General features: G+C 43.8%; 4 protein-coding genes across 5 annotated transcripts; 2 read left to right on the forward strand and 2 right to left on the reverse strand.

The window, feature by feature from the left end:
* Nucleotides 1-3,513: 3,513 nt before the first annotated feature.
* Nucleotides 3,514-5,010, reverse strand: LOC126559228 (putative defense protein 3). The gene is made up of 2 exons (XM_050215354.1): nucleotides 4,571-5,010; nucleotides 3,514-3,595 (listed from the first exon to the last, which is right to left on the reverse strand). Exons 1-2 carry the CDS (start codon nucleotides 5,008-5,010, stop codon nucleotides 3,514-3,516), a joined length of 522 nt encoding a protein of 173 aa, XP_050071311.1.
* A 2,858-nt stretch (nucleotides 5,011-7,868) lies between these two features.
* LOC126558376 (probable phosphoserine aminotransferase) lies at nucleotides 7,869-9,302 on the forward strand. The gene is made up of 4 exons (XM_050214385.1): nucleotides 7,869-8,072; nucleotides 8,158-8,530; nucleotides 8,607-8,776; nucleotides 8,925-9,302. Exons 1-4 carry the CDS (start codon nucleotides 7,897-7,899, stop codon nucleotides 9,298-9,300), a joined length of 1,095 nt encoding a protein of 364 aa, XP_050070342.1. The 5' UTR covers nucleotides 7,869-7,896; the 3' UTR covers nucleotides 9,301-9,302.
* A 50-nt stretch (nucleotides 9,303-9,352) lies between these two features.
* Nucleotides 9,353-9,996, reverse strand: LOC126567244 (guanosine-3',5'-bis(diphosphate) 3'-pyrophosphohydrolase MESH1). Its single transcript, XM_050223474.1, has 2 exons — nucleotides 9,867-9,996; nucleotides 9,353-9,795 (listed from the first exon to the last, which is right to left on the reverse strand). The coding sequence occupies exons 1-2, from the start codon at nucleotides 9,994-9,996 to the stop codon at nucleotides 9,374-9,376; spliced, it is 552 nt and encodes a 183-aa protein (XP_050079431.1). The 3' UTR covers nucleotides 9,353-9,373.
* Nucleotides 9,997-11,181: 1,185 nt separating this feature from the next.
* Nucleotides 11,182-17,654, forward strand: LOC126557705 (pyruvate kinase-like). Of its 2 annotated transcripts, XM_050213571.1 has the most exons (5): nucleotides 14,160-14,192; nucleotides 14,266-14,306; nucleotides 15,875-17,255; nucleotides 17,330-17,486; nucleotides 17,567-17,654. In XM_050213571.1, the coding sequence occupies exons 2-5, from the start codon at nucleotides 14,268-14,270 to the stop codon at nucleotides 17,577-17,579; spliced, it is 1,590 nt and encodes a 529-aa protein (XP_050069528.1). In that variant the 5' UTR covers nucleotides 14,160-14,192; nucleotides 14,266-14,267; the 3' UTR covers nucleotides 17,580-17,654. The 2 variants fall into 2 exon arrangements, with proteins under 2 accessions (XP_050069529.1, XP_050069528.1); XM_050213572.1 differs by lacking the exons at nucleotides 14,160-14,192; nucleotides 14,266-14,306 and adding an exon at nucleotides 11,182-11,218.
* Nucleotides 17,655-20,988: the final 3,334 nt, after the last annotated feature.

Consider the following 20,988-nt stretch of genomic DNA (forward strand, 5'->3'; position numbering starts at 1 on the left):
TGCGTGAGCAGCGTTGGTAGTGTTCCCCAAAAGCTACCCAACCTACAGAGCAAGCCTCACAAAACTTGCTTCTGTGGTAAGCCGCGACAAATATTGGGTCGGTTGACACAAATACGTTGCTCATTTAATTGCTATGTGATTCTTTTTTTTGGCACGTTCTTGAAAACGCAAAACAAAGTGTTGAAGTTTATGTCAAGTTAAACAATTATTGTTAGAAATGCAAATCGAAATCCTGATCATTGGAACAGATATACGATTAATGTAAGCAATTTAAATTTGATTAGAAGAGTCTTCTCCTTCTTGATTCACTGCAGTACAAAGGCAGGGTCCAGATCACGACCCATTCGGAATCGGAACTTCCAAACTTGGCCTCGTTTTCTACGAATACTGCTGTTGAGTTGATGCGTTACAAAACACGAGAAAAAGCATATAAAAACATCATCGAAAGCTTCACAAGGACACTAAAGCCATGGCTATATGATCGCGATCGTCGATAATTCAATAAGCTTAAGCAGATGTAACAATGGTTTAAATTTGAACCAATCCAATAAACTTTAGTTATTTGTTAGTCCCAAGCACTGAGCATCACACTAGGGCAAGCATCATGGGAACTCCGCGTATCAGTTACGGACAGAGACCATAACAATAGCAGAATACAGTATAACCAGTGTAATCCGGAAAGATTGTTGCGACTATAAACGTGAACTACGCACTTACGGGAGAAAACGTAAAGATGTGGAAGGAATCACGAGATTTCCATGTAAATAACCGCCTGTTCCCTAACCAAGAAGTGTACCATGTAGAAGAGTAATAATAGCAACCAGTTCGTTGACTGGGGAAAGTAAAACAGAAATTGTCAGCAACACTGACCAACAAATTCTACGAAAATAAGTGATAACGTTGGGGTTTTTGTGATTAGTATAAAGCTATGGACTTCAAATTATGGCACGCAGTCCACATGTGGTCCTTAGCAATCTTACGACTAACTCTAATCAATAAATTATTTGCTCATTTATGTTATATTATTTACGTGTGTGAACTGCCAGAAGAAAACGGACAAAGGATTGCATAAATCGAGTTTGCTTAAAGGAATATTAGACAGTTTACCTTACAAAAAAAGATAATTGCTTTATAAAACATACATTTCAAAACTATTAATTCCATTCTAAAAGCAAGGTAAGTAATGGTGAAAACATCAAAAGAAATTGCAAAACGGCCGAAAATAACAAGAGAAGGATGATGATCAGCTCGAATCAAATTCAAAAATAATTGCTTTGTTTAACAATAAGGCATCCTTTAACCGCTGTCTTAGATTCGCACTAGGGAGCATGAAATCTACACACAACATGTCCCTAGAAGTGATGACCGGAGTGATGCCGCTCAAACTGCTTTTTGAAATTGTTTGCTGTAGCTTCGCCTTCCAGTCCGTTGTTCAGTATCAAATCCCTTGATTACAGAAAATTTTGAAGCACTTCTAGAGACAGGTTCTAAGAGCACAAGTGCATCCTCAGCGCTACAGGAATTTAGACCATACCGAATGTTCTTCGCCCGAGGGTAGTTCCGGGCATTTTCATGAATAAGTATGGTCAGTTAGACCAAATAAGCTAGTACTACACTGATGGATCATCCTCTGAGGAGGGCACTGGCTTTGGTGTTTGTAGCGAGTCCACCGAAGCTTTTTTCAAATTGAGGCAGCCATGTAGTGTTTACACCGCATAGCTAGCCGCAATATTTTACGCACTAATGATGATCTTCACTGAAAGCCTTAGTGCTTTTGAAGCACTGAGATCTCCGAAGGCTGTTAAGAGTCAGGATTTCCTCGCCAACAAAATCATTGAACTGCTTGGCTCAATGTTCGATAAGGCGTTTAGGATCTCGCTAATCTGGGTCCCTTCTCATTGTGGAATTCCCGGCAATGAGAAAGCAGACTCACTGGCCAAAACAGGCGTCCAAGAAGGCAGAGCATGTGGGAGGCGGATGAACTGAGGCGTTTCCTTTTCTCCTTCATCCGCAAGTGTCCCTGCGGCCTTGGTTCGATGGGCTCTCTGTAGACCGGACGACATCATACGAATGATGTCTCGACTGATGTCGAATCATTTTGCGTTGAATGCTCATCTACAGCGTATAACTCTGGCTCAAACAAAAGTGTGTGGCTGCGGTGACGGATTCCACGATGTGCCTCTCCTTCTGTGGTCCTGCGTGGAATTTGAAACCGCAAGACCCTCCTTGTTGAGCGCAGTCGAGAATGTCGGCAGACGACCGGGTACTGAAATTAGAGAAGTGTTGGCTACCAAAGACCTCCCCTACATGAGGATCATTCACCGATTCGCCAGAGACAACGGTCTTGTCCTATGATACCGCATCCCTAGTATACTTTCAATCCTTATTCGTAGTGCCACGGGTGTTCCAATGTCTGGGCAACAGGCAGGCTGGCGTTGTTGAAAGTACAGTGTTCTCTACTCCAGTCCAGCTTTGACAAAAAGAGTTTGACAGCGTTGGCGTCGGGTTCGGGGTGGTTGGTGGGTTCAGTCTCGAGAGTAGTGAAGTCGCTTTCGCTGCTGCGGGATAGAGCTTGTCGATCATCCTTTGATTGAACGTTGACTAGATTGAGCTTGGAATGTCATTGCTGGACTGCACTGGAGAACAGTGCACGCAGGCAAAAGAATGTGTGTACTGTCCTAACATTTTTTTGTTTGTAACAGTCCCGAATGGCCAAAAGTCGACAATAGCCAAAACATCAAAAGCCGGAAACAACCAACCAGCCTTCACAATAGCCACAACAATAGTACCGGACCAACCATAATAGTAGGACCAACCATAATTACACCCATCTGAACAACCAACATGCAACAGCCAAAATAGGACTGGACATCAATCATGAACTACTCACCCATCCACAACCGAGTATGCCCGGGATAAGGCAAAGAATAAGGAGGAAATGCCTTACCAATAAGATCGTCAACACAAGCGGTGTTGACAATACGGCACTGGGCCGTCATAATCAATTGTAAATAAATACATAAGGCATCCTTAATCGAGGTTTTTTAGGCCGTTGTTAGATCGAATCTTTAAATTTTAAAATCAAAATGATCTTCAAAAAATTCAGATAGGTTTTCCAGAAATTATAGGATAGCCGTACAACACCATACAAACGAAATCAAGCTATGGTTAGATTTATGCACAATATTTTGGATAGGTTCGTCACCTTCACCTTCAATTTAGCCAGGCGAGTAGCAATGAATAGAGCTAGCACGAAGAGACCGGTATCGAATTCCCTCTGGATCGTTATCTGTTTATCGACTTACGAGCAAAGTCATGACAAAAAATTATCTCTAATTAGATTGTAGCTCTAAAGAGCAACTTAAGTCACAAACAGTCAACATAATAAGAAAAACCGATGAATATCGACGCAGCATTCGGATCACAAATAAATGGTTGATTTTGAAGAACATTATATTTTAGTATACGGTATATTTACAGAAGCACCATTTTGGTCCTGCTTGAATCAGCATACTACAGATGGCGGCCTAACGCACCGGGTACGGCAGCAATCACATTAGCCCAGTAGGTACCATAATTTTTCACAATTGTTCCGCTGTAAGAAAAATAATAGAATTACAACACATTACAACATCAAGCATTAGTCAATCAATTCCCACGTTTTCCTGCAACTTCTCGTAGGCTTGTATATCGTCTACCGTATGCAATGGCACACAGTTATGTTGATTTTGAAGTAGTGCAAATGGTGGATTATAAATAGGCCACCGAGACGATGATTTACGGCCAACACGCAGAAACCAGTTTTCAATGATAGTTGTCACCGATTCGTACACTACACGAGGCCCGAGTTTACCGTGTCAATGACCGTTATGGAAGTAGATTTTTTGTCTAGCAGCAGCAGCAAAATGTTTTCAGCCTCTCATCTGAAAGCAACGACAAAGCCATTGCATAAGCGTTGTGTGGAATTGATGAGAAGACACTGAATCAAATGTAGGACACAAAATGCCAAGTTCGATAGTCCCATAGGAAAGGTTCAATAAATAGTTTTTTAATAGTTGTTTTTACACCACATCGCTTTTTCTAGTGTTAGATTGTTCAACTTCGCTATTGAACTGTTATGCTCCAAAGCCGCAATGTCTTGCATTCTTGCCATTAGTTGAACCGGTTGCGAGTTGCTTATTAGAAATGTTATTAATGTCACTTTTCCATCTGACCCAAATTGACCCGCCATTACTAGGTGCAATGATCACCCTTTCGTTTGGCTCCCCCTAGTGTCGATCGGTTGTCTGCACAGTATACGGTCTCCATATGCTATGGAAAATCTCAAATTAATTTACGTGAAAACACCTCTCCGGTCGCAAACGCCCATTTTGCATGCGTTTCGCATCGACCGGAACACGCAACTCGCAAGGGTATCTTTTCCCCGCGACAAATCGCTCCAAATTATACCACATCTTGGCGGTTGGCTTCGGACTAAAGCACTCTCCCAGCCCCTCTCTTTCTCTCTCTCTCTCCATCTCTCTCTGAATAGCAGGTGTCGCCCTAGACGTAACATTGCACTAGCACTTACGTAAAGTACACCTGCCCTTGGCGGTCCTTTGGAGCCTGCCAGACGAAGGTGGCCTGTTCCTTGTCCCGGTTGTCGGCGTGCGTCACCGATGAACACTCTGGGATGGTTTTCGTGTTTGGCGTCTCGTACCACGAACCAATCCATTCATTCGTCTGTGCATCGCGTGCCTGCAGGAAAAATCCCCGGAACACATCCTGGTGTCCGTGTATCGTGACCTGAATCTGGGTACCGGGACCGTACGCATTGCCGCTTGCCGTCACCTGATAAGGTAGCGACGCCTGGCTTTGACTGCGTGCTGCACCATGGTTCGGTTCGTTGGTACGACTTTTTACGCACGTATCGGCCGGAGCACCATCGGGGAACCCTTGCGTAGTCGAAAGAAAAGCCAGCAAACAACCAATAACCGCCAATATGCAATATTTTCCATTTGAGGGGTGCATTATGGTAATCTTGTTCACAAAAAAAAAAAACAGCTAAGCACACTATGCACTTTGTGCAACACCGCACACCGTAGTCAGCTTACAAAAGATGATCGTGGACTAAACGTCCAAAAAATCCATCGCTACTTCTTTTATATTACCGACATCTCCCTTCTTAGACCGCTTTCCAATAGACAACATTCAAGAAGAGAGGGATTCTTTGCACACGTCAGGGGAAGGGATGTTTCTATTACTGCTTGAAACCTCGTCACACCCGGTGGGGGCAAAACAATTATGTTTCGCTCTGCCAAAGTACACGCACTACTGCAGGCGGGTTATAGAGTGGATTTGGTGAATGAACTGCTGGAGATTGAAATTATGTCTTTGCCCTTTCCCCAACTAATGGTTCAACTTTCCGCCAGTGCGTTGTATTCACCGTGATGCTTGATCAAGGGCGTTAGTAACCTTCAACTCAGGGTATAGGATCGAAAGTGGGACCACACAGAGGGGCTTTTATTGGGCTGTTTCGAGAAGGTTTCAATTTTCTCTCTCTCTCTCTCTCTCTCTCCCTCTTTATCCACAACCGCTATTTAATACAAGGTTCAATAAGGCCAAGAAGATAGTTTATACTGTCCATAGATCTTCTTTCACACCTTTCCATTTGAAGATTGATGCACCATCAGTGTAGCAGAGTGAAGATTATTAAAAACAAACAGAGGCGAATGTAGTTTCAAAAACTCAAAGCCTAAAAATAAGTACAAACAAGAAGCATAGTCCGCCAATAAATAAAAGAAGTTAGTTATTTCAGGCCATCTAGTACATTGCCGGACTGCCACATGGTGTACAATGCCGGATGATAGAATAAAACTATTTAATTTTGGGAAAAGGAGGGTTGTTATGTCGAAACATAACGAGTTATTGAACCAGTTTGGGTTCTTGTTGGTTTACTTGTTACATTGATCTTAGTCTTCTTATTGGCTAAACGGCCTCTTAGATCATGCTGGTCATCTTATGGCTTACTAGAATAATCAATACCTAGTAGTTGGATAAAAAGGAAATCTCGCAATGCGGGAACGGTCCGGATGGGATTTGAAGTCCCGTCCTGCCATGTGAAGATCGGCGCCACTATCACTGATGTCTTTAAATCAGAAATGAGAAGATATTTTAAGATATCCGATCTTCCAGAGTGTAGTTTTGTTTTTAAAGTCCTTTATGCGTGTTGTGGGAAACCTGAACCTTTAGCAACTTGGTAGCTTCACACGACAGCACCTGAAGCAAAAAACTTATCAAATTGTAGAGAATTTAATGCGTAAAAATTATCTCATGATGCGAACGTGGAGACTTTCACTTACTTCATTGTCATCAAAGGATTATTCTAGCTCTACTGGCGATCCGGTGGTTATGCGACAACGAAGCCGGTTTTATACGGCAGGCCCGTTGTTCGAATACATTCCGGACCGTCCTCCCGTAGTGAAGACTAACTATCCAACTACGTGGTATCAGCCGGTGGCCGGTATGACCTAGAAAAGTCACAAGCCATTTGACAACATTTATAGGCTTACAGAAAAATCCGTCCATACCCCGCGGGGCGATGAGTATATGGGGCCCTTGAAACCTTGAGGCACAAAGAATCTACTTAATTAGTTCATCCGATGATCTGCCTCTGATTGTTAGAACCATTTAAGCTCTCAACCGACAAGAGGAAATACAGAGCACTTCGAATAACATTAGAATTGATTAATTGAAAAGAATAAAAAAGAGTTTGATTAATCGAAGATCTGTTGTACACATGATACATTAATCTTATAAAGTACATCGGTTGATCCACAAATTATTATATGCTAAAATTGATTTAAAAATGCGAAAAATTGTAAACATGCCAAATAAAACAACACACAGAAGTAAGACACAAACCCTGATCCGGATAGTTCGTTGTTTCTTTTTTCGCACACCGCAGTGTGAAGCAAGTTGCAAGTAGTAAACAAGTGAGTTGGGTTACATACTTGAGAGCATACTTAATCCATGTACCCCATCCCGATGCAAGTAATCTAATCTGTACAGCAGTGGGTCCGGCAAACTTGTTTGTTGCCGATTGTATTCTGTTGTCACGGGCACTTACATCGGTCGCGATCTTCCAACCAACAAACATACGGCATATTTATGATCTTTTGCCATTTACAAACACACATACAAAAGGCCGTGAAAGCCCGGTTGATCTGTTTGTGTTATGCGTCAATGCTGCGATTTCTGGATATTTATTTAAAACGGCCCATGCCATCAAAGCTTCAACAAGTCTGTTATCGGCAAACAGAAATATAGCACAAAATCATACCGAAGGAGAACGAATCTTGAAAGTGAACACTAACCAGTCGACAATGACTGATAAGGGTGCCGGCACATCGCGCACGATCCAGCCCGATCGAGCGAGATGGCAAGTACTTTCACGAACTGAATATGCATTACTGCTGTGCCGCACCATGTTTGCGTACTGTGGATCCCTTCCCCTTTCCCTTCGCCTTCCTGTCCCGCCGGTCGACCCTTTCTTAAGTGCTTCCTTTGGCTCGTTGACAAACGGGTCTTCTTTGCTGCCATCGTCATTGTTGCCCACGTTCTTGTAAACCGGTTAGAACAGGCTCATCTTACGAGCCAGACCGATAGTGCCTTGCACCGTCTTTGCGGCGGGTGTCGAGACGGGAGTGATCATCGGGTTAATTTGCAGCGCGTAACGGCAATTTTGTTGCCACCGCTGAACACATTCAGGAACGGTCCGGCGCGCGATACAGTCGATTACAGGCTGCACGGTTCGTGTTCGATTACACAGTGAAAACAGTGGAGGTCACACGGGGAACGTACGGTGTGTGTGTTTGATTTAGGCGCAGCAATCATCCTCAGCTAACCGGTGCAACAATGGTCATCAACTTTGGGGCAGGTCCGGCAAAGTTGCCTCGCGAAGTGCTGTGCGAGGTGCAGAAAGATTTGGTCGAACATGGCACGAGCGGTATGAGCGTGATGGAGATGTCCCATCGAGGTAATGCATACGTTGCATTACACAACGATACACTGGCACTAGTGAAGGAGCTGCTGTAAGTATTGTGTGACCATTGTTTCAAAACGACGTCAACATGTGCACATTCTCATCGGCTCTTCCCCGTATTCGATTTGTTCCAGTGACGTACCGGATAACTACAAGATTCTGCTGATGCAGGGCGGAGGAACGGGATTGTTTGCTGCCGTTGCGATGAATCTAATGGGCAAAACGGGCAAAGCGGACTACATCGTCACGGGCAGTTGGTCGTCGATGGCCGCCAAAGAAGCGGCACGATATGGAACCGTTAATTATGTAGTACCCAAGCAGGACAAATACACCGGCATTCCCGACCCGAAGCAGTGGAAGCTCGATCCAGAAGCATCGTACGTCTATTACTGTGACAATGAAACAATTGGAGGCATTGAGTTTGATTCGGTGCCAGAAACCAACGGCGTACCGTTGGTAGTCGACATGTCGTCGAATATGCTATCTCGAAGAGTCGATGTGAAGAAGGTTTGTATTGGTGAAGGGATTAGTTCAATTTGTTAACGAATATCTTACATTGTGTTATATTTGTATCCATCTACAGTTTGGCGTTATATTTGCCTGTGCACAGAAGAACATCGGCCCATCCGGCATTACGCTAGTACTCGTGCGGGAAGATCTAATTGGCCAAGCAATGCCAATCACTCCAACCATTTTCGATTTCTCCATCATTGCTAAAGCAAATTCAATTAGTAACACGCCGCCTACATTTATGTGAGTATATTCCTTGTTTTTCCTATAGATAATAATAGTTCGGTTATTGCAACTTTAATCTGCTATCATCAACAGTGCACACCCTGCGCTGTTCGCAGTCTTATCGCTTGTCTGTTAACTCTTCTGCCTTTTCCTCCTCTTGCTACAGCATCTATGTGATGGGACGTGTATTTGCTTGGATCAAGCGTAACGGCGGAGTTGATGAAATGTACCGCCAGTCGATGGTAAAATCTGACCTGATATACGACGTGATTGCCAAGTCCAACGGGTTCTATTACTGCCCGGTCGATAAAAAAGTGCGCAGCCGGATGAACGTACCCTTCCGCATCGGTGGTGCGACTGGAGACGAAGAGCTGGAAAAACAATTCCTTAAAGGTGCCGAAGCGCTAGGCATGCAGCAGCTAAAAGGTCACCGATCGGTCGGCGGTATACGTGCGTCCCTGTACAACGCGGTAACGGTCGAGGAAGCGACGGCTTTGCAACAGTACATGCTGGAGTTTTTGAAGAAACACCAGAAATCTTAAAAACCATCGTTCAATTTATTGCCATACCTCTTTGCATGGTACGCTATTTGCTAGTTAAGTAGAACAATGTATTTTAATTGACATTCTCCTGCCGAAATATATCATCCAATATAGATTCCAAAGCTGCGTTCGTTCCCTTCAGATTGTCGCATACTTTTTTTGCCCAGCAAAAATATTCCCGACATCGACCGTCAGTCCAGTTCTTGGGTTTCGATCGTTGAAGATCGCGTAGATTATAAATTTTATCAGCAAGTTTTACTAATTTTGCCTGATGAGTTTTGCCAGCGGCACGTTCTATCTGCAACCGTTTACGCTCCTGTTTCGGTAGCGATTTATCATCCGTTACTTCCTGCACAATCGAACGCACGTTAGCACCAAACAAGGATTCGATTTCCTCCAACGTGGTGTCCGTATCTTCGACCGTATCGTGCAGGATAGCAGCTTGCAGTACTTCTAGATCGGTTATTCCTGCCTCAGTAAGAATGTATGCAACCCCTGAAAAAATCATACATTATACACATTGAACATGAATTACTCGGAAGGTATTTGCTTGTTCACTTTCTTACCGATCGGATGATTGATGTACGGCGTTTCAGCAGCATCCAGGCGCCGTTGATTTCGATGCTTTTCAGCGGCAAAATTCACACATTTTGTGTACACGCTTAATATTTCCTCAGGTGCGACTGCTTCTCTCATTTTTTTAATTCGAAAACAACTTTGTTTACATTTATGTTATCAGCTGAGAGCAGCGGATTCCATTGTCAGTTTTTCTTTGACAGATGATTTATAGTGATGGGCAAACATGTCACTTGCGGAACACCAAGTTCTTTGCAGGGGTTTTCTGGCATTTCGGTATCGATCGTTTGTGATTTGAGCATTTAAAAAGTATTTTTGTAAGTAATATCAGTTTATTTCATTCTAATATGAAAACTAAATATTTAGAACAATGGCACAAATCACAAACAAATCACCAGATATTGCGAATATTGGGGAGCCACTGTACCGTAGCCACGAACAGTGTAGCATGCGTGCGTTAACATTTTCCGTGAAGCGAATATTCTTGGGGTCGGTAACTAAATTTGAAATGAAATTTCGACAAATCTCAGTCATACATTTTCAGTCAATCATAACCTTGAGTAAATATTTGGCAAATGTGTGCGTGAAATGATTTGCTTTTAAAGGTAATCAAATGACCTCTTGCCACACTGCGCATAACGGTCAATTAACATTTTAAGCATACGTTAACTACCTTCTAATCTCGGTTTCATGATGATGCCTATCTATGTGTTGTTACTTTACCAAACAAGCGTAAATCAAATAATTACTAACCAACGAGCAAATTAACCATGTATGGTCTACCCAGTGAACAGTGAAAGTTAAACTTTCTTCGGCAATGACAATGTTTTTTGCGGTGATTTTTGCAAACTATCAAAGCATCACAGATCACATGTTGCTATTTCGATGAGATTAAAGCGAAGAAAGGAAGTATTCCAATGACGAAACAGATCTACTAGCGGTGATCATAGGAAGGTCATGGAGGACGATGCAATTTCTGTGCTAACATTACGAAAAAGCTGATTCGCCCATACTCTGCTCCTACTATCTCACCCAACTCAGCCATCCTGTCTCCCGTTCTCTCACACTATGAATGCTCGTCATATCAGCCGTACAGCTTGTACTAGCCAATGCTACGACTCCTCGGTGTGACGAGATGCGTCCGCAATGATGATAACTCTCAACGAGTCGTGCTACGCCCGTCATTCTGTTGACTGGAGCTCACCCAGCAAGTTGTAAACGTGTCCTTTCCAAAATCTGCAACTTTCGTATTTTCTGTGTGCTTCAAGTGTTTTATCCCCCAAATACTCCAATCCAGCTACCCATATTTCCTTTTCCGGCTAGGCGCTAATTTAAAAGCAAAGTAAGTAATTTCGCTTTCGTTACGAATCGGAACATTCTGGCTAAAAATATCGTTATCGTACACAACAACCGCACCACACCAGGTGTATTTTGTTATGCGTGTGAAGCAGTAGCTTTTAGAAGAATTGTTGTGAAAATGAATGCTTTTTTCATACAAATCACAAAACCCAGTGACTGGCAAGAGAAGGAATAAGTTCCGGTTTAGGTGTTTTGAGTTGCATATTGGCGCGATTTAATAGTTTCAAACATTATTCACTCGAATGACCTCTGACTGACCTCCCCGTTCTCGCATCCAGAGAACGACGCGTGTTCCACTCTCGCGATTACGCCATGCTTCGCCTGTTCCGTACGTGAGTGTGCGTGCTATCTCTAGCGACCGGCTTTCTTGATGTTGTTTATATGGACAAAATGTTAACAAAAACATTCGCGTTACGCTACTGCATTGAACGGTAATCGTGACCCAATGCGATCTGCTTCCTGGATGATTATCCAGCAGCGACTGATAAGCAATGACAACATTACATTCCAGTCCGGAATTGGCTTGCGGGGCGGGCAAAAAGAAACGGCTGCTAGGGGGATCTAACTAACTTCTGTATCTTACAAACACATGTACATCGCGCGCATACACGCTGACGCACCACCAGCTGGTTTTTTTTTTCCTTTCGTTCGCCGGAATACGAACGCCGGTGAAGCAGAACCATCCAACCAACCCATCGAAAAAAATTGTTAGTTTCTCACGTGCCTACCTTACTGTCTGTCTGCGTTCGATTTTGGCATTCGGTCGTTGCGTGATCTTGCGGAGTGTTGTTTCCCCCGGTGTACGCGTAGTTCTACGACGGCGTTTGTGAAGATTGGTGGCGCAGTGTGTGGATTTATTTTAGGAAGTTCGTACTAAAGCGGAACTTTCGCCACTCTATCCTAAAATCCAGCAACGCTGCTGTTATCCAAGATTGTGTTTGCTGACGGACAGTTTGTTCCTAGTACCCCGGAAATACGATGGAGGTACGGTAGACTGTTCTGACTGTTTGGCAAAGGCTTACAAGCAAATTAATATTTCTACTCGTGTGTGAATCGTCTATAATGTTACAGAAGATATGTTGATGTGGTAATTCCGAGTAATTTGGTGAAATAATTGCGATCAGTTTAAGATGCTATGTATGGAAAAGTTCTGCACAACGCACCAACACACAGAAATTGACACAGACGGTGGAATCAGATGATCGGAGTATCGTCAGGGGTGCTCAACTTTCGCTAAGGACGGTGGAAGTGTTTTATCAATTAATAAAATTACAGAGGATTCGAAGTTATAATTGACACTTTTTTTTTGGTGAAAATATTGATTTGTATATGAGAATCGCATATTTTCTATCATAGTAGCTCAAAAGACTGTAAGCGTTGCCTAGGCATACGTGTTGCAAAGACACAGTTGATTTTTTTTTATTCATAAGGGTTGACCTGGCCCTATTGGTATTTCGGTATTTAAAAATGTTAAGTTAAGTTGTTAATGTTGTTGATGTTGATGTCAAAGATGTTAATGTTAAGAAATTATGTAAAAATAATTTAACAAAACTACTTGGCACATTCAATCTGTTAGTGACGAATATAGTTCAAATATGCCTTTATAAGTCTCATAAACTAACCGACCAATATTCAAACTTTCCACTCATACATACGTCTTTTTAATTCTCAAATTTCGTACAACTACATAAACCCACCCTATTGACAAAATTGTCTTAATAACCATTGCTAAGGGTTTTTTCAATACCAATTTGCCTTATTTGGCGGTTTTGACAAAGATTTTGTCAATAGGGAAAACACTGGTAGTATAGCTGTAGTGCTCAAAATGTGCCTTTCAAAAGAATGATTTTGTTGTGCATCAATTCTCATGTAGCAATGACCTTGAATCTTATTCCCGAATCATTTTCATATTTGGAATCAATTATATTTAAACACGCATGCGCTTTAATTTTCGGTCTCTTCCTACAAAAGCCGATGGAATAGATGAATCTAGAGAAGGATGTTCATTTTGGAACATTTTATGCTACTACAGGTAAAGTTGATCCTCGGTTTTCCTCTTAGCACTACATAATTTTCAAAAGGTGCCTACAAAGGATGCAAAGATCTATTTTTAAGATTGAACCCGTGGAGGGGGCGTAGAATGAAAATCAAACGCAAAAACACGCGTAAAATGCCGTATTCGTTTGAAAACTAACTGCTGCAGTCGAAATGTATCGAGTGAGCAGAGACAACTTGCGTTCGTGACGATAACTACTAGTTTTCCGTTACTAAGGCGAAAAAAGTTTTGTTCTACCTTCGCGCGGTGTTTGTTGATTAGCGATTCCTACCCCTGAACGGTCAATCGGTTGGTGTCGCATTTGGAATAACCAGGAAATGAAATATCGTCCCCTGAGCCTAATTCTTTGCTAGAACTCGATAAAACATTCATAGAACTCAAAATGGACCGTTTTTTAACCAGTCCAAAAAAGAGCTTTATCGGTTGCACGCATCAAATCAAAGCCTTAATTCATTGTCACCTGCGACACGAAAGGATGCACCGGCCATGGTTGCTGCAATGGTCCAACTTCTCACGAATTGTTGTCCCATACTGGCACCGCTATCGTTGGTTCATCGGCGGTGGCGTTCATGCGCCGATTCTGAATTCGTGGTTAAAGGATGGCATTTTTCCAACACATTTGCACTGTTGTGAGCCACAAACGCGTCGTAGCCATTCATTTCACTGCCGACCGTTGAATCGTGCAAAGCTCGCCAAAGTTCCACCAACCTTTTCCGCGGGCACGATTTTACTATCGATTGCTGGTGCTGCTAAGCAACCGTACGCCGTCGTCGCCTGCTCTTTTGCTACACTGTGTAGTGGAACGTTCTCGTCAGGGCGCTATTTCATCGCACTGCGTGCATCTGGAAGGACGTGTCCTGGGCAGCAGCAGTTTCTACCGTTTCCGGCTGCGAGAAGAAGTGTAATTGGGCTTCCCCCTCAGACAGGGACTTTCTTTCATTTCCCCTCACTGATAAGTACCTTTAACCGTTCAGGGATGATGGTGTGGGTATCCGACTACGATTTCGACCCCAAGGTAAGCCGAACACAGGCGAGCATTGGAGCAACGTAACCTGCATGTGGAGGCTGCTGTATCTGATTGTGTGTGTCCTGTTGTATCCTGTATATAAAACTGTGGAGTTACTTGTGAATGTGCTAACAAATATCTACCAGCTGGTCAAAGTTGGAGGCATCGAAGAGAACGATCGAACAATCATCGGAACCGGATTGAATGATTCTGCATAATAGGTTATGTCTACGATAAAGGAAACGCACGATGAAGCTACAGAGAACAAAGAAGAGGAGGGGGGGGGGGGAGGGTATAAACGGTCAAGGATGAGTGTTTTCGGTGGTCATCGATGTGTGTTGGGAGTACATACACATTTGCCAAGACAGAGGAAAAGTGCGCCTAGAGAAGCAGAAAGCTAAAAAGTCTCTATTTATACTCTGTCTATTTTCGCTAAGCCCTTTCAATCGTACATGCCACAATGCTATAATAGTTAGAAAAAAGGGAGTATCGTTATGATACGTAACATCGATAGAAAGATTGAATGTTTATCATGTGTAGGTAAACATCAATTATCGTCATACGGCACCACAAGAAAAGTTTAAGAAAGGAAACATCTATTCGATTACTACCGGGCAAATCGACCGGTATGCCCTTGACCAAGGACAAATGAAAAGTGGTTTTCCCTCATATATTTTGCCAGCCGACGCTGCTGCTGCACTCGCCCATTTTTATCGTTGCGTTGAGACGCGTTAAACAGTTTTGTGAATGTGACTGAGTGTGTGTGTGTGTGTATGTTGTCTAAATATTGGACGACATCCCATTTATTGTTGGATGGTGTATGGGTTTGATAGTAAATGTTTTGCACAGCACGTACTCTTTGCTTATGTATGTTAGAAACCATACAACACAAGGGAGATGAAGTATATTTTATTTAGTTCGCTAAGATTAGCTCATCATCAGCAAATGATAAGTATCTTGAAAGGTTCATCTTGTTCCGGTGTAGATTGGCACCTCTGTTGGCATTGAAAGCCAAACAAGTGCAACGTAATGAGATTTTCTTTATGGGAGTGAAGTAGTGAATGCTGGTTAGCTTATATTTATATGTTGTTTTAGAAAATGCAATCGTCACACACTAACGCCAATACGGTGCATTGTGTTTTGCATTGATTACATAAACTATTGATTTTTTCCAACCCCTAGCACTAATACGACAGGGGTAGGGTGGTACACACACTGCGGGCTGATTACCTATGGTGGTTGCCTTATCAACAATAAACAATGGTGCTAACTTTAGCGTCGTGATACAAACATTAAGTCATCCAAGAATGCCTCAACAGTATCGTGCTAATTGTAGAACCGGGCATCTTTTCAATGCAGGTACGATAGAGCTGCACCGAACTGACAATAATCGCTTTGCTCTAATATGATTTTGCCAAGTGTTTGAACGAAGTAAGCATTGAAAATCAGTCGTACTTTTCAACGAATAATTTTAGTGGTTTTACTGATCTGCTAGTGAGACATGAGATGATTAATATTCCCTTTTACTAAATAACGCATTGATCGATTTGGTCTGTTTGTTTTAACATCTTTTTTAGGGTCAAAAAATGAATCCCGAGGCCGTTTCGCATTTAGAGCACATCTGCTCGCTCGACATTGACTCGAAAACTCCGTTCGTGCGTCTGTCCGGTATCATCTGTACGATTGGGCCGGCCTCGGTGTCGCCCGAAATGCTGGAGAAAATGATGGCAACCGGCATGAACATTGCCAGGTTGAACTTTTCGCACGGTTCCCACGAATACCATGCCAACACGATCAAGAACATCCGCGAGGCGGTCGAGAACTATTCCAAGAAGCTGGGCAAACCGTTCCCGCTGGCCATTGCGCTCGATACGAAGGGTCCCGAAATCCGTACCGGGCTGATCGAGGGCAGCGGAACCGGTGAGGTCGAGCTGAAAAAGGGCGAGAAGATTCAGCTGACCACGGATAAGGAGCACCTGGAGAAGGGCAACAAGGACAAGATTTATGTCGATTATGTGAACATCGTGAAGGTGGTTAAGCCAGGCGATCATGTATTCGTAGACGACGGTCTGATTTCGCTGGTTGTGGATAGCATTTCCGGTGATACGCTTACCTGTACGGTCGAAAACGGTGGCATGCTAGGTTCGCGCAAGGGTGTAAACCTTCCGGGTGTCCCGGTGGATCTGCCGGCTGTGTCGGAAAAGGATAAGTCGGATTTGGTGTTCGGTGTAGAGCAAGGAGTGGATGTCATTTTCGCATCGTTCATCCGTAACGCTTCGGCACTGAAGGAAATCCGTGCCATCCTTGGTGAGAAGGGCAAGCACATCAAGATTATTTCCAAGATTGAAAATCAGCAGGGCATGCAAAATCTGGACAAGATTATTGAAGCCACCGATGGTATTATGGTCGCTCGCGGTGATCTCGGTATCGAAATCCCGGCGGAAAAGGTATTCCTGGCACAGAAATCGATGATTGCACGGTGCAACCGTGCGGGCAAACCGGTAATTTGTGCCACGCAAATGCTGGAATCGATGATCAAGAAGCCTCGTCCGACACGTGCCGAAATTTCGGACGTTGCCAATGCGATCATCGATGGTGCGGATTGTGTGATGCTGTCGGGTGAGACGGCTAAGGGCGAGTATCCGCTTGAGTGTGTGCTGACAATGGCCAAAACGTGCAAGGAGGCCGAAGCTGCCCTGTGGCACCGCAATCTCTTCAAGGATCTGGTTGACACGACGCCAACGCCGCTGGATACGGCCGCTTCCATCGCTATCGCTGGCGCGGAGGCTTCGATCAAAAGCCGGGCCGCTGCTATCATCGTTATTACCACCTCGGGCCGTTCGGCACATTTGATTTCGAAGTATCGACCACGCTGCCCGATCATTGCCGTGACCCGTTTCCCACAAACGGCACGCCAATGTCATCTGTACCGAGGCATTTTGCCCGTCATCTATGAGCGTAAGTTTTGGGCGTAAATTCTAGTGCAGTGCAGCGCACAACAAATAAGGTTGTTGGTATGTTTCTCATTACAGAACCCGCATTGGAAGACTGGCTAAAGGATGTCGATGCACGTGTCCAGTACGGTATTGAGTTCGGTAAGGAACGTGGATTCCTGAAGCCAGGCAATCCAATTGTCGTGGTTACGGGCTGGAAACAGGGCTCCGGATTCACCAACACAATCCGTGTGATGTACGTATACGATCACGATCACTATGGCTAGTCCATCGAAATGGCCTTTAAAATAATTTCGACTCGGTTTTCTATTTTAGCAATGTTGAATAAATAAGTCACAACGTATCATCAGGGCGTCATCTAGGGGTGTGGTAAAATGTCTCGTCTAAATCTACCAACAATGGCCTCGGAGACAGCAGTCCAGTATAGTGTCTATAGATGTGGTTAACTGGGAACCTAGTATTTTATAATTTATTATTCTATATAAATTACTAAAGGTTTTCCAACTCATAAAAGTGAATAACACAACCACCACAAACACACTCACATCCTACGACATTCAATGTCCGTTCTCTTACGCTGTTTATTTCATGCGTTCAGTTTATTTATTGTAAAGTCTAAATTATTTTTATTTACGCTGAACGAATTATGTTGTCTTTGTGGTTGGATTGGTCTCGGTCAAACCAACCTCACAAGCATCATGTTGGCCAACTATTGGCTTTAAATTATGAATTTTATCACTAAGTGAGATGAAATAAAATGAAACACTTAAAACACTAACCAATGTAAGCGTTCGCATGAAATGAACAAGGATATTTGAAAAAAAAAAACACAACCAATATCTACGTGTGTGAGTAATGGGCCACATTTTCCACACGCCAATATAATCATCATGCGCAGCATAAACATCGTTGAGTACTAGTTACAGGTTAATATGCGTCAAAGTGGCGAATAAAAGTTATGACACTTAATATGTATGAGACTGCTTTAATAATGTTATCCGAAAGCATGACATAAAAATGCCCAGTTTTTTAGCTACCTTGGGCAAAGTTCGGCAGTACTTAAGTACCAATATATCTATAATACTGTTACTACAAAGTAAAAAAATACTCATACTTTGTTCTCAAAATTTGATGCAGAAATCGTATAGATATCGACTGAATTCTCAGAAAAAAATGATTAAAATAAGAAAATGCAATTTTTTTAGTAGTGTCGAGTGTCTTGTTGGTTAATACTTACCTTTTACTTTTTGTGTATTAAATATTTACAAGGTAATGATACTACACGGTACTTAAATTTAATAAATTTTAGTAAATCAAAGAATATCTGAAAACTATAATTATCATGTATAAAACGATAACTACAGCCCGGAAAATATTCGCGGGGGTTTGGAAAAAAGAAAAACGTATGCGAAACCGAATGCAGATGAATCGCTTCCAACACATTCGCACATAGGTTAGCTTGTGTGCTATGCTTCATTCTCAGCCACCTGTTTTGATTCGCTCGTTCATTCGTGCGAATGAACTTACCGCCACCTATATTAGAGTAGCGGTACTAAATTTGTTTTGCGCTTGAATTTGAAGTAGCTATGATTATATTATATCCACCAATCGATACAGAACCCCGCAAGGAAAAAGGACTTACGATTGGAGGCTCGGAACCTGGAATTGTAGATCCCTTACAATGGTGCGCCAGTACCGTAGCAACTGCACAATCTGACCAGCTGACAAACGACAACGGCCTCAGGCTTATCAATTTTGCCTCTTCCAAGCACATGAGCATTCGCAGCACCTTTTTCCAGAACGCACCTCGGTTCAGCTACAACTGGAGAACACCACTACAAAGCTATTCCCAAATCGACCACGTTCTAATAGACGGAAGGCACTTCTCGGATATTATCGACGTGAAAACGTACAGAGGCGCATACGTCGGCTCGGACCATTTCCTGGTAATGGGAAAGCTGCGCCAGAAACTCTCCGTGGTCAGCAACCAACGGAGCAAGCCTACCCCAAGGCTCAATCTGGGTTGACTGAGGCAAGCTGATGTGGCAAAGGGGTATGCGGCAGCGCTCGGGGAAGCGCTCTCGGACAACAACCCCGCATTGCCCCTAGGAGACCACTGGCGTATGGTGGAACGAGCCATCAGAACCGCAGCCGAACTGAAAATGGCCAATTTTCAGTTCGACGTCGACGACGACGTTTCGCTGTCTGCTTACCACGCAGACAGCGAAAGGAATGGTTCGACGAAGCGTGCACTTGTGCACTATCCTAGAAGAATGCAGCACGCGCCCTCATGCTTCAGCATGAAACCCGTCAGAACGTGGAAAACTACAAACGACTGAGCAGACGCTACTGTTGCAGGACAAGAAGCGCCGCTTTGAAGAGTCAGATGAAAAGCTGCTGGAGCAGCTCTCTCAGTCGGGGGACGCCCGCTCGTTTTACAGGAGGTTGAAAGAGGCACGGAGTGGATGTGCTCCTAAAACCGCGATGTGCCGGGACGCAGACGAGCGGAAGGTGATCGAAAGGTGGAAGTGCCACTTCGAAGGACACCTGAACGGAGCAGAGACAGGAGAGGTTGATGCAAGTAGCAGAACAAGTCAACAACAGCAGCAAGAACATCAGTGACAGCAATAGTGCAGAAGACGAAGTGCCTCCGCCATCTCTGGATGAGGTTGCCAGCGCCATCAAGCAGCTTAAAAGCAACAAGGCTGCTGGTAATGAAGGACTGGCGGCCGAGCTCTTCAATATGGGGCAGGAAAATCTTACCGTCGAAATGCACAAGATGATCACGAGAATCTGGGAACAGGAAGAATTACCGGAGGAGTGGAAACTGGTCGTCATTCACCCAGTCTACAAAGAGGGCAGCAGACTGAATTGCTCCAACTATCGTGTCATTTCAGTCCTTAATGCCGCCTATAAGACCCTGTCCCAGATCTTGCTCTGCAGACTTGCCCCCTTTGTTACATAATTCGTCGGCAGCTACCAAGCGGGGTTTGTTGGAGGCAAATCGACAACCGACCCTACGCACTGTTGTTCATTGACACACTACCTGACTTCAAGGCGGCCTACAATACCATAGATCGAAATGAGCTATGGAACATAATGCAGCGGCACCACTTTCCTGGAAAGCTGATCCGGCTGTTAAAGGCCACCATAAACGGGGTGCAGTGCAGAGTGAGAGTACGGACGGACTCTGCTGTCTACTGTTCAATATAGCCTTGGAAGGTGTCATACGAAGCGCGGAGCTAGACAACGATATCCGTGGTACGATTATCTACCGGTGTCTTCAATTTCTTGGCTTCGTGGATGACATTGACATCGTTGACAAGACGACAGCGAAGGTGTGTGAGGCGTACACCCGACTGAAACGTGAAGCAGCAAGAATTGGATTGATGATCAATGTGACAAAGACGAAATACCTGCTTGCCGGAGGCTCTGATAGTGATAGAGCCCGAGTGGGTAGCAGCGTGTTAGTCGACGGCGACAACCTCGAGGTAGTAGAGGAGTTCTGCTATCTTGGGACTGTCGTAACATCGGATAACGATGTCAGCAGCGAAATCCGGAGACGCATTGGTCAGGGAAATTGTGTCTACTACGGCCTTCACCGTCTGCTGTGATCCAGAAGACTTTGAGACCGCACTAAATGTGAGATATATCGCACACTGATTCTCCCAGTGGTTCTATATGGCCACGAGTCTTGGACCATCCGAGCGCAGGATGCAAACGCTCTTGGCGTGTTT

This window comes from Anopheles maculipalpis, chromosome 2RL (assembly GCF_943734695.1).
Source record: "Anopheles maculipalpis chromosome 2RL, idAnoMacuDA_375_x, whole genome shotgun sequence".
Taxonomy (NCBI): Eukaryota; Metazoa; Arthropoda; class Insecta; order Diptera; family Culicidae; genus Anopheles; species Anopheles maculipalpis.